Source organism: Ahaetulla prasina, chromosome 8 (genome assembly GCF_028640845.1).
Source record: "Ahaetulla prasina isolate Xishuangbanna chromosome 8, ASM2864084v1, whole genome shotgun sequence".
In the NCBI taxonomy this organism is placed as follows: Eukaryota; Metazoa; Chordata; class Lepidosauria; order Squamata; family Colubridae; genus Ahaetulla; species Ahaetulla prasina.
In genome coordinates this window covers 57384364-57402938 of record NC_080546.1, presented here as the reverse complement: position 1 = coordinate 57402938, position 18575 = coordinate 57384364, and the positions used below count along the sequence as shown (strand labels likewise).

General features: G+C 34.6%; 1 protein-coding gene across 5 annotated transcripts in view; it reads right to left on the bottom strand.

The window, feature by feature from the left end:
* The window catches only part of GPM6A (glycoprotein M6A), a 223267-nt gene that overhangs the window by 16475 nt on the left and 188217 nt on the right, over positions 1 to 18575 (bottom strand). For all 5 annotated transcript variants that reach the window (XM_058193478.1, XM_058193479.1, XM_058193481.1 and 2 more), the window contains 2 exons: positions 8546 to 8738; positions 1903 to 2059 (listed from right to left, as the gene is read on the bottom strand). In XM_058193478.1, coding sequence (XP_058049461.1) covers positions 1903 to 2059; positions 8546 to 8738 — 350 coding nt within the window. The remainder of the gene's footprint in view (positions 1 to 1902; positions 2060 to 8545; positions 8739 to 18575) is intronic.

The window sequence follows — 18575 nt, the reverse complement described above, 5'->3', positions numbered from 1 at the left end:
AAATTCATGAAATACAAGTACTAAAATGCATAGATTATTAAATTGGTATGAGTAGCTCAAAGGAAGATGCTTGCAGCTGATAGAACAGAGTTTTAATGGAAACATTGCTATCTCATTAATGATTAAGAATGTCTGCAAATTTATTACAAAAATCAATAATCAATTTGGTACTAAATGCTACTAAAAATAGCAACGGTAAACCTCACTTTTTTCTGAAACAGACACTATGAATAATGAAAGGCTTCTGTTAAACAATTACTCAATTCTGAGCTTCCTCAGAAATTGAAAATCAAAGATAATAACGAAAAACATAAACTAAAGATAAAGTAGAATATATTTGTCGATACATTTTCTGAATATGGAATGAAAAGTAAAATATCTCAGAAAACTTACATGACGTACAGAAATTGCACGATAAAAACTGGTGTTTATTATCAGATTAAATTTGAAAGACTGACATAATGTTTTTATACACCAACTGAATTAATGTGGTATTCATACCAAAAATGGAACCAGTTAAAATACTTTTTCTTTTTGAGCTACTTTTTATAATTAAAACCACATTTATGGCTTCCCTTCCTTGTCAGATTTAGATATAAATTATTATAAATGTATTGTAAATACCTTGCTCAGTTAATATATTTCCCCAAAAAAAGAAAATATGAAATCTGATGTTTTTTTGGCCATTGCACTATGTTTGTCCCCTGATAGAACAATTACTATAATTGAGACCCACAGTGTGGTTATTTTTTATTATTTAATTAAACAGACCATCTTGCATTAGTGTTACATATATCTATTAAATGGACTCTGATAGGCTACTCAAAATATGTTTAGTAGAATGGATAAGCATGGCTCAATCCACCTCCTTGATAAACCAGTTTACTAAAGTTACTTCACAAGTAAGCCATAAGTATTTGTTATTTCACAAATAACCAGAGTCCTAGATATCAGTGCGCAAGCAGATAGTGAGTTATTAGCAAAAAATAAGTCTTTAAATTGGCAGATTGAGAACAAAGTTATTTTGTCAAAAAAATCTGCCAATGAGACAATTCTTAAGAAGGGCCTATGCAAACACAAGGTTTAAGTTGTGGGATTCCATGCCAAATATGGGTAGTCTCATCACTTGCCATATCATGAGAAGATGGGTATATGTGGTGCCCTAGTCATTGAAGGTATTGCTCATATTTTGTTTGGCTGTCATTTCTATGTCTCTTTTAGGCTTAGATATTTAACATCCCTGTTTGAAAGAACAACCCACTGGGACTAGAATCATACATTTTCCTATTCCATCCTGCACTGTAAGGCATACGTTATGAGTAAAATTACTAAGTTTATGGTCAAGGCAGTTCAGCTAAGAACTCACATATTGAAGAGATTGGATTTTCTAGTCAGCAAGTCCCAAGATTGGATAAAAAAGAGATACGATATATAGCTAAAGGTATCAAATGTGTAAAATTTCTTCTGTAACAAAATAACATGCTAGTGACAAATAAATATTTCTGATAATGAATAAAAATATTATCAAAATTCCAAAGAGCTGTTGATTGTAACTTGAATTTTTTTTAGAATGGAATAGAATAGAATAGAATTTTTATTGGCCAAGTGTGATTGGACACACAAGGAATTTGTCTTGGTGCATATGCATAAGTGTACATAAAAGAAAAGATACCTTCATCAAGGTACAACATTTACAACACAAATGGTCATTTAATTTAATTTAATTTAATGATGGTCATATAATCTTAACTATAAGTCTATTTTAGTAGACATGCATCCTGAGAGATATTTGGAGTCTATAGACAGTGTCTAACTCTGTCTGGATTAAACTAAAGCACCTCGATCCTGCTGAAGTTAGCATATTATGAGAGCTATGTAATCAAGAGTGTCATACTAACATACCCAGGCACTGACACATCTGCCGCAAGTGGTGATTTTGAAATCTCCATAGAGATCCTTGATGGCACCAGTTGTAAAAAATCCTTCCACCATTAACAAAATGCCATAAACAAAGAAGGCAGCTGCTACTCCGTAGATCACATATTTGAAAATGTCAATCCTGCAATTAATAGAATTCAATGTTAATGAGGCTTGAATGATATTCAAACGATTTGAATTATTTTTTAAAAAAAATACATTTCTCCAGTTTATACCAATTTTATCATAACAATGCTTCCTTTATAGGTTTTCACTTATGAATAGCATAATATGAGGAATATTCTAATCACTAAAAACTATTAAGGCATTTATGCTAAAAAATGGGATTGAGTCCATAAAACACCAAACATATAGCAATGACATATATCAACAAAACACAACTGACATAATATCGAGTTTATTCAGAACAACAGGGCATTCTTTCAAAATAATCATACCAGTGGATATTTATTATTATTGTCAGCAAAGCCCAATGTACCTATTGGAAGAATCAGGCAGATCTATAGAAGTTGGACAATCAAGGCAATGATTCTCTCCCCCACCCCTCTATGTATGTATGTGTGTGTGTGTGTGTGTGTGTGTGTGTGTGTGTGTGTGTGTGTGTGTGTATATATATGTAGGTCTTTGGTTGTTCGGGTTTTCTCCCGTGTAAAATTGGAAGTGTCTTGGCAACGTTTCGACGAAGTCTCATTCGTCATCTTCAGGCTTCAGCTTCGTGCTTCTGGGAGCAGTGTGTGATCGCAGCTGTTTCTTGCGAGGTCACATAAAATGGAAGCTCTTTGGACTTCTAGTTTTTCATAGGTCCTGGTCAGATGGTGGATTTCCTCCCCGTAGAGGTGCAATATTTGTTTTCTGAGGTTTTCACGGGTGTTTGTATGTAGGTCTTTGGTTGTTCGGGTTTTCTCCCGTGTAAAATTGGAAGTGTCTTGGCGATGTTTCGACGAAGTCTCATTCGTCATCTTCAGGCTTCAGCTTCGTGCTTCTGGGAGCAACTTGCCCCCAGAAGCACGAAGCTGAAGCCACAACTTGCTCCCAGAAGCACGAAGCTGAAGCCTGAAGATGACGAATGAGACTTCGTCGAAAGGTTGCCAAGACACTTCCAATTTTACACGGGAGAAAACCCGAACAACCAAAGACCTACATATATATACACACACACACACACACACACACACACACATACATACATACATAAATATATATATATTTGTTTTCTGAGGTTTTCGCGGGTGTTTGTATGTAGGTCTTTGGTTATTTGGGTTTTCTCCCGCGTAAAATTGGAAGTGTCTTGGCGATGTTTCGACGAAGTCTCATTCATCATCTTCAGGCTTCATTGCTCCCAGAAGCATGAAGCTGAAGCCTGAAGATGACGAATGAGACTTTGTCGAAGGTTGCCAAGACACTTCCAATTTTACGGGAGAAAACCCGAATAACCAAAGACCTAAGTATATATATATATATATATATATATATATATATATATATATATATATATATATATTTCCATTTTTTCATATTACTTTAGCAGTTCTTCGCCAAAAGTAAGTTTTACTGCAGTCTGCTTCAACATGATGCCCACATAAAGAGTCTGGAATTGTAGTTTTATCAATCTGGAGGACAATAGATTGAGGAAAGCTGAATTTTATGTGAACTAAGTACATGTACTATCAAGTGTAAGAAATCAGAGCCATGGTGTCTCAAATGCATACAGGTTTAGTACATGCTAAAATTCTCTACAAGAATCTAAACTGCTAATGGTCAAAACAAATTGGTGGTAGATAAGGGTCAACAGAATTCAAGATGGGCTGGACTTAGATCTCTTGTGGGAACGATGGGACTTGAGACTGATGATGTGCTTGATCACTCCCTCAGGCTCAGCCTGATCATCTCTTATATATACAATGTCATAATGCAGAGTAGGTCAGGCAAGATTTTAGAATAGAAGAGCTTTTAGTAATGAAAAAAAATTATCAGAATAAGTGGGGAGGACAGTTATTTCAGTTTCATCTCTTTAAATCTCTTGCTATACCTACAGAGGTGCAAATGAATTTATAACTCTCCTGAGCAATCTTGATGAAAAGATTGGGGATTCTGGGAAAAATCAGCAAAAATTGCCTATCCTACTTCTATTAGAAATTTTCATTCTTTCCATAACCTCACTCATTTATCCTACATTTATTATACCAGGCCTGAACAATATAGGACCCTACTCAGAAACCTACACTAAGCTTCAGTGAGATTTTAAGTTTTTTAAATTTATTTATTTCATAGCCCCCTTATATTATGATTTACTGCATCCCTTATGTTGTGTATTACAAAACTAATTGATTAACTATTAACTATTTTCCTTGCAGAAACAGTAATACACAACAAGATTTGGATGATTTAGGTAGCTGATCTAAGGGCAGATGTAAATAAGGTGAGTTCTTTTACCATATTTCTAGTAATGATTGTGATTTTAAAAAAAGTCAGACTAGACTACACAGGGTTTACATGTGGCAGCATTTGTGCATACTATCAGAATTTTAGGAATTACACTGCATAGTGTTGGCAAGGGGATGGCCAAATTTCAGTGGTGGATTTTCAGATCTTTTCATGTTTAAGAGGAGGATTAACGATTGGAATGATAACAGTTTGATTCCTTATCTGCTTTCCCAATTTTAACTTCAGTCCTTTTCCACATGTTAACTAGATGTCTCCAGAAAAGCTTCTTAATCTTGGAAATCAAAGCTGTCATTTTCAGTACTGCAGAAGTTTTCAATATTGAGCACCCATAGGTGGGGCAAAGTGGCACATGTCTGTGTGTGTCATGAAGTTGTCATTTTTGCACTTGTGTTCAGGTATCTCACATAAGAATGTAAGGAGCGGAACTTGCATTGTGATATTATGATGCAGAGTTTTTGTTGATAACGATGTCCTATCCCAGGACCCTGCTTGTGGGAGGGAAACATTGAAATAAGGTTTTCTATAGCTCCAAAGCATCTGCTGCCTGAGGAATGTTTCTTGTTTTAGTTAATGGGACAGTCAACCCTGATCATGAACATATTTCTGGCTCTTAATAAAAGTTTACTTTACTTATATAAAATTGTATTTTATCCAATTCCATTTTAAATTATTTTTATCAGATTTTAGTAATAAAATCTGCACTTTGATATGGCCAAAGGGCTAATCAATAAAGTAAAGTAAAAGTAAATAAAAGTTGTTCTATTAAAATTAATGCTAAAAAAGGCAGGGACTCTTTTTATAGTCCAAATTCACACAATTACTATTACTCCTGAGCTCATATTTCAGTTTTGCTTAAGTATGTGTCAAAGAAAAATAAGCAAAGATATTGACCTCAGAAATCCATGACTTGAAATGCTAATGGATGATAAGCATAATGAAAACATTTTTCAAGCTCTGTCTGTTTATGTTCATGTCTCTCTTGAGACTTGTATATAATCAAGATGTGTTCAAGGGTTTTATCTTGCAATTCTCCACCACAACCTGTATCTATATTTAAACAGATTTGTCTTTCCAAGTAAAGAGCATTACAGGATACAATCTTTAATAATTTCATTTTGCTTTTATTGAATAAACAACTGAATGAATACAATTCAGAATAAAAGGATATATTTCTTAGTGGGGCTAATTATTTTTAAATTGCCACTTCCACAGCTCTCAAGATTATTCATTCAAAGAAACAGTGTGTTTTCCCAACATCAGCACTGAGCCATTTGGCTTGATTATGCTCTAAAGGAGGATTAAAGGCTGAGGGATCCTGATGTTATTAATATTTTATAAGCTTAGAGTTAGGATTTTGTTTTGCTTTTAAATCATAGGGATAGAAAAATAATGAACCAGACAGCATGAAATTAGATAATTTCCTATAAAAGCTGCCTTATGGTGGGTGACAATGTACCATACACTAAACAAAGAAGCAGATGCCTTATATGAGAAAGAACCACATATGCATACACTAACTAGGTAACTGCTGATTACTAACTGTTAATATGTAATAAGAACATGATTGACTACAGCTTCCTACTTTGTGAAGTATAAGAAAGAGGTAACCAGCATTAGAACAATGGAGGCATCAGTCTGACAGCTAAGCAGTATATTTCACTGAAGATGCAGTTAACCTATTTTCATTTGTATTTTTAAAATATTAATATTCATGCTATGCATATGGGTAGTGAGGAATAATACTTCCCTTGCCAATTGTAATTTTTCAGTGTCCAATGGTGGCATCAAGTTGGATGATGATACTATTTTTCTTATTTAGATTTTTATCTTTCTGTTCCTCCAACAGCATCAGTTTGCATTCATAGCATTGCTTCCTCTAATTTTATCTTGTAACAGATTGAGTGATTGGTTCTTAGTCACTCAAGAGGTGCCATGGTTAATGGCTGATTTGAGCTGTTCCAGTTGCCTTTGGACACCTTAACTGTCCTGGCATAGAGAAGACCTCTAAGTGTGCCCTTGGCAGAAAGAATCCCTGGTTGAAGGATCTGAAGTAATGCACATTGCTGATTAAGGAAGGAAAGGAACATAATACCAGAGTCTATAATTATACAAACATTGCCCTGTGTCTATTCCCCTGCAGTTATAGACTGAAATTAAACTAAACTAAACTAAACTAAACTAAACTAAACTAAACTAAACTAAACCCAAACCTACCTATCCATCCATCCATCCATCCACACAAACATACAAGTCATACAGGTAGTTATTAACGTATGACTACAATTGGACTGAATTTCCAGGCATAAGTTGTTACAGTGATAAGTTGAGAAACCCACATGACTGGATTCAGTTTTGCAACATTTTTTGCAATACTCATTAAGCAAATCACCATGGCCATGAAAGGAACGTTGTGGTTATAAGTGTGAACAGGCAAAAAACTTCACAACTTGCAGTCATGTGACCACAGGATCTTACAGAATAGTTCAAATGAATTTATATTCATCTCTTTATTTTGAATCAAGTAGTACAGTTCCATAGAACTAATTAACATGTGGTCTACAACAGGGTCGTGAGGATTTCAGATGCCTTGAATGAAACAGCAGCTTATACTTATTAGATGAATCAACTTATAAAGAGCATGGTAAGGAGAATTGCCAAAACTTCTATCTCTGCCTATGGGTTAGTAAGAAGGAACAAGAAGAGAAAAGCAGCACCACAAGTATGCCCTGCCTTTGTTGTACATATTTGCTGCTAACTTATGAATTTGCCATAACTACAATATTGAATGTATTTCACGTGCTTTAGCATTGAGCCTGAAACCAGTAGTTTTTCTTCCTAGTCTTCTACAATATGAATTCTTTAGTTTATAAAGCTCTATCAGCTAAAAAATTCTGCCAGAGGATTTGATTAATTATTTATGATTTACCAATGAAAGTGATTCAAGCAATTTTAATCTGCAGCATAGTTTTTGCAAAATTATTACAAATTATTAAATAATGTTTGATATCTGGAAAGACAGAAAACAAAAAGGCAACAAGTCAGATCACATATCATCAGAGGGATCAGAGGGAAAACAGTTATGGGCATTTTTTGTAAATTAGTCCTGATTAATTAATCCTAATTCTCGCTCACTGACAATGATATATAATACAACACTATGCAAAATATTTAGGACCTTTAAATGGAGTTTTGGACAAGAAAAGTGCTTTTTGTCCTTTTTAGCCATTTTATTTTGCATCAACTTTGTAAAATGAATTTCATAGTGTACAAATATTCCATTGTGCCAACCACTGTTGCACAAATCAGTTTCAATTTATATCTCCTCTCACTGGTTGTATTAAAGCTTAAATCTTTCCTAGGAAAAGCAATAGAAGAAATGAGAAAGAGTGAATGATGGTCTTTTATATTTTAATGATGAATATAATGTTATAATATAATATAATCATTGATAATTGAGTTATTTATACATTGCTCATGTAACCTATTGTACTAGTCATGATGTGATTAAACAGATTCTTTAAGCAATTGTAGAAGGTGTTTCATGCTCCAAAGAGCAGTGGAAAATGGCAGCAATTGGAAAAGGTCCAACAATCATTTTATTAAGTTGGCAAGCAACAAATAAGTTATCATTCTTCTACTGTTAAGAATGAAGTGTGCCTGAGACTGGTCAATGAAGATTGATGATGAATACAGTGTATGTATACATTTGACCACTGACAAAGAATTGTTTTATATAGGAGTACATACATGGGTATGCAAGAAAGAGAATATTATGTAATTCATGGTACTTATAGCCTTTGGGAAAGATGAAGGTCAATCAAGGTTATCATTATTCTGATGGTTTGACCCCACATCACACTTTAAATAGGGAGAGTGGTAAATACATTTATTGTCAGTATCCTTTCACAAGTGCATTTTGCCTTTAAACTTAAACCACTGCCAATCCTAGTGTATACTGTATCTGTTTTTCAGACTGTAAAGCCATTAAAAGAAACAATTATATAAAGAGAAGTGTTTGATCCTCCTTCTATTTGACAGAATGTAAGATATTATAATTAGCTTGCTTTCTCAACTGATATTCTGGAAGAGGAGAATCTAGTCATTACATTAATTCTTACAGCAGTATTTAAACAATGTAATAAAAGATTAGGCAGAGACTTACATTGTGAAAACATCAAGAGTGTCTCCAGCAGCTCTTGCCATCTCAAAATAGGTTTGCAGAATGTTCACTGTTCCTGAGAGTGCTTCATGTCCACACCCACAAAAGAGAGCAACCCCAGCATACAGCAAGATGGTGGCAATCAGAGAGGCATAGGGAATGCCCCCCAAGCACTTGATACAGCATTCAAAACAACCTGAGGAGAGAAGAATATACTTAATACATGACAACATTCTTTTGCCTCAAAACAATCTAAAGGTTTTTTCCCCCTTTATTTCTGGTATTTCCTTTAAGCCTAGATAGGTGGTGTGCCTAGGTTACCTGAAATATTAAGCTTGTGTGAAACCAGATCCCCTCTCCACCAAAAATTGGAAAACTGCATGGCTTGTGGAATGGTTTTCAATCATTCAATCATTATCCATCAGTGGCCATAAGCCACCAATATTTTCTGAAGAAAATGAAGAAACATTCTGAATCTGTTTTTGCTACGTTTTCTGCTTTGCCCTCATGTTGCAGCACTGTTTGTGTCTATGTGTGCTCTGGGGAAGCAAAGAGTGGATTGCATATATTCTTTTGGCTACCTGACCAGAAAAAAAGAGTTCAGGTCAAATGAGAAGTCAGGAACATTTCATGTCCAATTGTATCTTCCATAAGGATACATTGCATACATTGCACTTTGTCTTCTTTGTTGACGACCAATTTTATCCATTGTATTCAGTTTTTAAAGTGATATCCAGATGACAGATTTCCCTTTCATATTTTTCCAACATTTCATTCAATTGGAAAAAAAATGTTCTTATAGTAGACAATAGCATGCCATTTGCAATGTATTAAAAATTAATGGATGTGCCCTGATGGCACCATAAGGTTGTTTTTAAGAAGACTTTATATTTACAGTGCCTAAACCATTAGACTAAACTCAGTAGGAATCTTAAAAAGATTATTTTAAAAAACCAGCATTTTAAATTGTCCTGGACACCTAGTGATTTCTAGTGAAGAAATTATGAACTGAAGACAGCTCCATTAAAAGCAGAGCTCATAGCCATGATGGAATGAAGAACTGCAAGTAAATTGGCTCTTTGTAATTCCTTTGTGAACAAGGCAAGGACTTGAAGTTGCCCACAAGTGCTCCAGACAGTTACTCCTCACAAGGAGTTGTCTCCAGTAATTAAAGCTCTGACAGATAAGGAAATAGCCATCTTGCTCAAAGCACACTTGGGGTCTTTAATAACTAAATATGGGACCCTTAAACCCACAGTCACTCAAACTTGTCAGGATTAAGTTGATTTCATGCAAATTATTACAAAGGGGTCTCTCCCTTAATTATTATCGCTTGCTGAATATCTGTGACCAGATAAGTTTAAACAGTACAGAAAGATTATAGAACAGGCTATCCGACAAACTAATTAAGATTGGATAATCAAGATAGACAGTGAAAATTTAAATATTTTTCCTGTAGAGCAATATTTAAAATCATTGTACAATCTTTGTAAGGTTATTCCTTATATGAGGTTCATCCTCTTGTGATGCCAAATGTAATACATGAAGGAAATAAGATATGTCAAACAAATTTGCATTTTAAAATAAATCAAACTAATCCAGAATATAGTAAAATAAGATCATTGAAATAATGTAACATAGGTTCTAAGAGTAATACTCAACATGTCTACAGAACTGAAGTGCATGTTGATGAATAATACTTAAATGTCTTATAAAATAATATTCATTGGGATGAAGTCAACGAGCAAATGAAAAGATTCTCAACAAAATTCAAAGAATTTAATTCTACTAAATAGAATAATTGCTAATTTTTATAGGATTTTGTACGAATTATAAAAATATTGGTACATAAACATTTAAAAATTTGACATCCCTTTAAGTGATGTTTATAACATATATGGTCAATGTCATTGATTAATATTACCATCTTTAGAACCAGTGATTTGTCTATAAAAATAGTTCATCTTAAAACAACTATCATTAGAAATGATGGGCTTGGCTTTTGTAAAGTTATCAAATATTGACTATCTTAATCATGATGAACAAGTAGGCAAGTCAAAACAAAATGCAGATGTTTATTAAAGGTATTTGATCACCAGGAACAATGAATAACTGCTCATAAAATTCCTGGTCATGGTGGCTGGAAATTCAGGAAGATATAATCTCAAAAACTCTAGAGTATGAACATGCTGAAGAGGTTATCACAGACAGTTCCCTGAATGTATAATTAATCAGCTACGGTATCTTATGAGCCAAGAGCTTAGTTGATGGGAACGTACGCATGGGATATTATTTCTGGAGTTGAATTTGTACTGAATAACAGACAATGTTTGAAGTTGTGATTTACTTCAGTATAATGTATCTTGATTAGCTAAGACTATACAATCATAATTAATCTTAAATTTACATACTGCTCTTCAAGGAATCACTTTTTCTAAAAGATTTATTGCTCAGTAAATACCCACTTGCTTAAAGTATAATCTGCTTGTAGCATTGTATTCGGAATGCTTATACTACTCAAGGGATTGGGAGAAATAATATGATTCATATTATTGAATTACAACCATAAAGCAACATAAAGAAGTTTGTGATGTTAGTTGAAAATAAAGAACATAAGTGCATTTTAAAATGCACTAGATATCTTGAGCTGAGATAATGCACATGCCCTTACATTAACTATTGTCCTTCTTTTAAAAAATCAGTACATTCCTCCCACTACCTTTATAAAAAGATGAGAGTGGGTGGGTGGGATGTGATCAAAAATTGTCTGCCTAAGCTTCCATCTAAAAGTGGGGGGGGGGTTTTTAGCTTTATTTCATATTTTACATGTACAGCAAAATTGTATTATTGAAAATATTAAGCATATTGCACACATAAATGCCCAATCAATATATTTAATTTATATATCCTGCTGTCTTACACTTTTCATTTACACAAATACAGATTCCAGTGTGCCCTGATAACATAGAAAAATGGCCTTTTACAATATTTTAACAAAATGCATTACATACTTCTAAAGTGGAATAACAAGAAAAACAAAGATAACACTTATGTATTATTTAAATCCCAAGTTACAGAAGTTGTTTTTAACAAGTATATAAGTAAACATATTGTAAAATAAGCAAATACTGTAATCCATTTTCTATTCCACTGAAATCTCATACCAAAGCAGTTTTTTAGTTTTGTTTTTTAAAACAATTTCAATGGCAAAATGTTCTGCTTTCTGCAAAACAAAGTCCCTCACAAGCTTCAGTCACCCAACGCATCCCAAATTGCCTATATAAATACCATCATTAATCTAAAAACCATGTGTCTCTGCAATCATTGATTTTGTAATATGTTGTGAATTTGAATCTTAATTCAAGTTCCTGGGTTTGTTTGTTTGTTTTTTAATGCTTTCCTTTTTTAAAGTAATGTCTCAATTTGGAATATTGATATTTCTTATTATTGTACATAATTTATTTAAGAACTGGTTATTTATTGAAAGTACTGCTATTGAATGTTATTTTTTTAAATCAGTAAAACAAAGTACTCACAATATCTTTTAGGGTGACTTTTTATTATTTTCATTCCAAACAGTTATGATAGTCCAATGTTAGGATTTGATTCTATGACAAATGTTGGATCTTAAATCAGGTAATCTACTGAAAATCAGACATTTCCAACAAAAATAGTTTCTTAATCTTGAAAAGATATGACTCCAGTTAGTCCAGAATGCGGCTGCGCGGGTTATTGAGGGAGCAGTACGTAGCTCCCATGTAACACCTACCCTGCGCAGACTGCACTGGGTACCTGTGGTCTTCTGGGTGCGCTTCAAGGTTTTGGTGACGACCTTTAAAGCACTCCATGGCTTAGGACCGGGATATTTACGGGACCGTCTTCTGCCGGCTTCAATCTCCCAGCGACCAGTGCGTTCTCACAGAGAGGGACTCCTTAGGGTGCCGTCAGCCAAACAATGTTGACTGGCGGCCCCCAGAGGGAGGGCCTTCTCTGTGGGGGCTCCTACCCTGTGGAACGAGCTTCCCCCTGGACTTCGACAATTATCTGACCTTAGGACCTTTCGCCGCGAACTTAAAACCTATTTGTTCCGCCTCGCTGGACTGGCTTGATCTTTTAAAAATTTTAATCTGACTAATTGGGGTTTTAAATGTTTAATAATTTATAGGGGGTAATTGTGTTTTAGTCTTGGCCAATTGAATGAGTTTTTTAAGGGTTGTTTTTAATATTGTTTGTTTTCCTGTATTTTAACTGGCTGTTCACCGCCCTGAGTCCTTCGGGAGAAGGGCGGTCTATAAATTAAAATATGATGATGATGATGATGATGATGATGATGATGATGATGATGATGATGATGATGATGATTTTTATTATCGGGGTTTTTTTTCTCTGAGCACACTGGCCCACAATAAAAATGAAATATTGTTGCCTGCTCTTCAAGAGAAATACATAACACATTATGTACATCCATAACACAGATACAAAACAGAGAAGCTTTTGTTTCATAAACATGAATTGTACAAATTTTGCCATGCTGGATCAAAGAAACTATTCTGTGCATTGAAAGGAACTTGAGAAAGCTTTACAATTGAGCTAATACTTATACAATTATTTCTCCTGATTGATGAGAACGTCAGTGCTCTTATTCCCACCATGTGTTCATATGTTGACTGAAATGGAGAAAGATTAAAAAAAATTAATAGCCAAAGCAGCAGAAATTCAGTTGAAGTTCAAGTGAAGCAATGGCCTATGTTTGAACCACCTACTATATATAATACCATGTAATAAATGTCAGTTTAGTTTTGTTCCTGGGTACAAAAGTGTGTTTTTCTGATACTTTATACCTAAATTAAATAGAAAGTAGCTATTGTTCCACAAAAATTGCGCTTCTATGGTCACTACAATGATATTTTGAAATTTATCTATTTCTGAGAACAGTCTTGATTCACATTCAATGCTGAGTAACTTCCAGAATATTCCAGAACTGTGAGAACTGTCCTGAAGTTTCTAGAATTGGCCAGAATTTTCTAAAATCTTTTAGAACTTTCTAACGCTTTCTGGGATCATCCAGGAGTATCTATAAAAGTATAAAAGTACAAGTGCCTTAAACCAACATTTTAGTTTGTCTAATTGCTGAGTAAGAGAATTTGATTTAGATTGCATCAAGAGATTGTTTGCAGCCAGCAGATGCATTTTGCTACATGTGTGGACAATTTATCAAGACAAGAGTGAAAAAATACTCCGTGAAAGCATAGGTTAAGATGAGTGAGCCCTACAAAGCATAATTCAGCATCCCTGTCAGGAATCAAGACAACCCCTGAGCACCTCATTTCACATGCAAACACTGCAACAAAACTTGAAGGTAAAGTGAAAAATTGCTGCTTGCTAGTTGGAATTTCAGTGATTTATTACAGTTTAAAAGAGTTACAATTAAGAAAATTTTCACTATTTTTAGTGTTCTACAATATATATTTTATGCCCTATGGTAATATCTTGCACAAAATAAGGTAATGTGTGAAATATCAATTTTTTTGAAAAATTTATATAATTCTGCTGTATTTATAGGCTGGTACAGGGGAGAAAAGTGTCATGAAGTTTGCTATCTCAAGAATGTGGTGGGAATTAACTGACCACTAAGCAACGGTAGACATTTCCAACAACAAAATGGCAAGAGCACACCTCCTATCTTTTATCCAGACATTCCTTCATCCATTGCCCCAATACAAACTTCTCTGAGCTCCCTACTCTCACCCTTCTGAGAGGGATCAGCTATCTTCAAGAGGGAGAAGCAATCCAAACAGTGAGGAAGATATTGCAGATACAGATTACAATTTCACACATGTGGCTGAGGAGAGAAAGCCATACTTCCCCAACCAGAAAGACCTCAACAATCTGATCAGAGAATCTGGTCTTATCAAGTCCTATGCTGAGCTTCTGACATCTAGGCTCAAGGAGTAGAAATTGTTGCATGAAAGTGTGCAATTCACAGCTCAGAGAACATGTCACCAACTTTTTTCCAACTTCTTCAATCGGCAAGATGGGCTGTGCTTCTGCAACAATGTGGCCAGTCTATTCGAGGCTATACTAATACCGGTAACCCAAGTGAATGGCGTCTATTCATAGACATTTCATCCAGGAACCTCAAAGCCATGCTGCTTCATAACAGGAACAAGTTCCTGTCTGAATAAAAAAGAATCTTTTCAATACTTAACCGATAGGCATGGCATAAGTATCAAGATTCCTGCTTATCTTACCTCCCTCTTAGATAATATATGATACTTTTATGATAATTAAACTAGGACAGGTGTGTCAAACTCATGGTCCATGGGCCAGATGTGTCATGTGCTGGCCACACCCACTACTGGTTTAGCAAAGGGGGGGGAGTTGTGATATGTCATGTGATATAGGATGTCACAAAATTAATTCTACCAAATTCTATTATATTAAATAGAATTTCTATTAAATTCTACTTATAGATTTTATGTTTTTTCAAACATAGGTCCTCTGTATCATATGGCAAATCATTTTTGAACACTGGAATACTTTTGGAATATTTTTCTTTAAGGAAATTAAACTGGTATTTTGAGAATATATAGTTCCAAAAATGGGCAACATGGATTTCTTTTAGCTTATATTGGTAAATTTCTTGACTGACATTTTCATGCTGAGAACAAAGTTTAGTAAAACAGTAAAATCACTTTCTACAATGGCACAGAAAAGTACTTTTATATATTTTAGTTTTTAAAATATTTAATATATTCAATGAACACAAACAGTAAAAAGAAATTTATCAATATACAGCTATTTGCATAGTATATATCTCATTAAACAGAAAACTCTCATTTGTGGGGCATTAATGGTTATGAAAATACAGAGCAAATTGGGTTCTGATTAGCTTTTATATGTTTTCAGTACATTAAGTTTATTGCAATTTAAATGAAACATTCTACTCCCACAACTAATAAACATGAAAGATATTTAGCATTGCCAGCCTGAATGTATGGTTAATTAGTCACAAACCTGCAGACGGACCTTCTAATCTATCAACTACCGTGTGAGTTGGTCTTATTTGTTTCTCCATCATATCCATCTAAATAAAGAGGATTAATCCTTTTATTCTACAATAATTTCCTTTGTTAGGTAGAACTTCATATTCTATCAATATTCATGTTAACCACTAACAATTTTGCTACTATTAGATTTCTATGAACCAACAATTCTTGTTTTGAGACAGGAGACTTGGTCCATTATTTGAGAATAGATAATGGTCCTATTCTAATTTAATTTATATCCAGATGGAGAATCAGAAGCAGGTATTAAACGTTTTCCTATGTAAATGTTGCTGAGAAATATGATGGTAAATGGTCCTCAACAATGGTAATTAGAGCTTGCTGCAGGACATCCTGACGGTATGATTAAGGTGCCAGGTTTTTTTTGTTTGACCATTTTACTGTTCTATGCTTTAAGTGATTGGTTTTACTGCTATTGTGAGCCACCCAAAGTTGTTTAAGATAATGATACAAATCTTATAAATAAATAAACACCGAACACTGAGATTTACAAAAAAAAAAAAAAAAATTAGAATGTAACTGAAAAATCCAGTAGCCTTAACCAAGAAAAAAAAAGTCCTTAAATTAAGCTTCCCTGCTGATGACCATATATCTTCTTCATAAGGGGGATTGCAATTACTATATTATTGCAGCTGCACAGTCAGGCCAGATCTTTAGACTGAATTGGGCACTGTTATCCACCTATCAAGTCCTTTCCAGGACTTTGCATAGACAGATGCTATTGCTTGATGGTATTAAAGGTATTGTTAAAGAATGTAAACTGTTGGAAGAAAATCTGCCTTTTGCAATTGACTGAGGGTGATTTTGTCAATGCCAGTGTCATTGTAGCTGATGTTATTATTATAATATTCACAATAATGAGGAATCTCAGCTGCAAGTTAAACAGAATAACAGAATTTGAATGGACCTTCTGGTCATCTAGATCAACCCCGCCCCCAAGCAGCAGACCATACACCATTTCTGTCCAGTCTTTTTGAAAGCTTCCAGTCATGAAGCACCCACAACTTCCGAAGGCAAGCTGCTCCATTGGTTGATTGTTCTCAATGTCAGAAATTTGTCCTTATTTCTAGGTTGAATCTCTCCTTGATCACTTTCCATTATTTTTTGTCTGACCTTTAGGTGCTTTGAAAAATAGATTGACCCTCATCTCTCTGTGAGAGCCTTTCAAATATTGGATCACTGCTGTCATGACTTCCCTGGTCCTTGTCTTCACTAGACTAGCCATGCCCAGTTCATGTAACCGTTCTTCATATGTTTTAGTCTCCAGTCCCTAATCATCGTTGTTGCTTTTCTCTGCACTCTTTCTAGACATCTCAACATTTTTGTATAGTTTGGCGACCAAAACTGGATGCAGGATTCTAGATGTGGTCTTACTAAGTCTTTATAGAGTGGTATTAGTACCTCATGTATCTTGAGTGAATCCCTAAGTTAATGCAAATTAGGATTGCATTGGTTTTTTTGGCTGCCTCCGCACACTATTACCTCATATTCAATTGGTTGTCCACTAAGACTCCAAGATCCTTCTCACAGTTACTGATATTAAGCCAATTTATATGCGTACTTTTGGTTTTTATTGCCTAAGTGTAAGACTTTACTTTTCTCTATATTGAATTTTATTTTGTTAAATAGGGCCCAGTGTTCAACTCTGTCAAGATCCATCTGGGATCTTGAGTTTATCGTCTAGGGCAGGGGTGGGGTGTCAAACTCATGGCCCGTGGGCTGGATGAATCATGCGCTGGCCACGCTCATGCCCAGTTTAATGAAAGGGGGGGAAGTTGAGATATGTCGTGTGATGACTCCGTGACGACACAAGTTTGACATCCCTGGTCTAGGGTGTTCGCTATTCCTGTCAGATTAGTATCATCTGCAAATTTGATAAGTTCCTCTTCTATTCCTCATCAAAGTTGTTTATGAAGATATTGAAGAGCACTGGGGCTAAGATGGAACCTTGTGGCACACCTTTCCTCCCTGCCTTCTTGTGAACTTTATTTATCTCTTTCTTTTCTATCTTTATATGTTTCGTACTTGCTATGTCTACTTGGCTTTGATTTGTTTGCCTTGTGTTCTGTAGTTGTTGTCTTTTTATCCTCTCTTCCTACTTGCTTTTCACCTGCCACTACCAGATATTCAACTCTCCCCTCAGTTCTTTAGATTCATCCACATCAAGCCCTTCCCAAGAACCTAGGATGTCATAATGTATTATCGTCATTATTGTTATTATTATCAACCCCAATTCCTATCTAAGCAGGTCCACCATTAGCTATTCTGATATTTGCCACAATTATTTAAGTGTTATATACTCATGTTGTCAAACTCCTCTAACGTGCAAGAAAAACCAAACATGTATAAGCAAATAAATGAAAAGCAATAAAAGGATAAATGTCCATATGAATATAGATAATAGTTATAGCCAAAAGCACAATGGCTAAAATGTTATGTAACAATCAGTTTTCTCAACTTTGAGCCTCAAGTTACAAAGCTAAAGCTTTTATCATAACTTTCCAATCAGCAAGTAGGATAGCAACTTCTATGACAATTATCTAGTGGCTGATTTGATCAATTGTAGAACACAAAGCAATATTTTTGCAAGAGAAATTAATATATTGCTAGAAGTAACTTAACGTATTTAAATCTACTCATTAAGAACATGCCCTAGAAATCTGTAGAAATATAGATATGGACTGGGGAAAGGTAATGCAGCTGACTCGAGGGACTAATATTGGGAACTGTATTCCTTAAGTGAGCAAAATGGATGAAAACCACCAGTACAAACCGAAATAGTTCAAGCCAAAAATCTGAAGAGTTATATCTTTTCAGTGAGCATGTTAAAAAAATTTAAATGGTTTGCCATTTAAAAGAAACTAAAAAGAAAAAAGTCATGAACGGTCCTTTCCCATGTAGCAAGTTGCTTACTATATTTAGAAAGCATTTTCAAAATGTAAAATACATTTTGTATTCACCTAAAA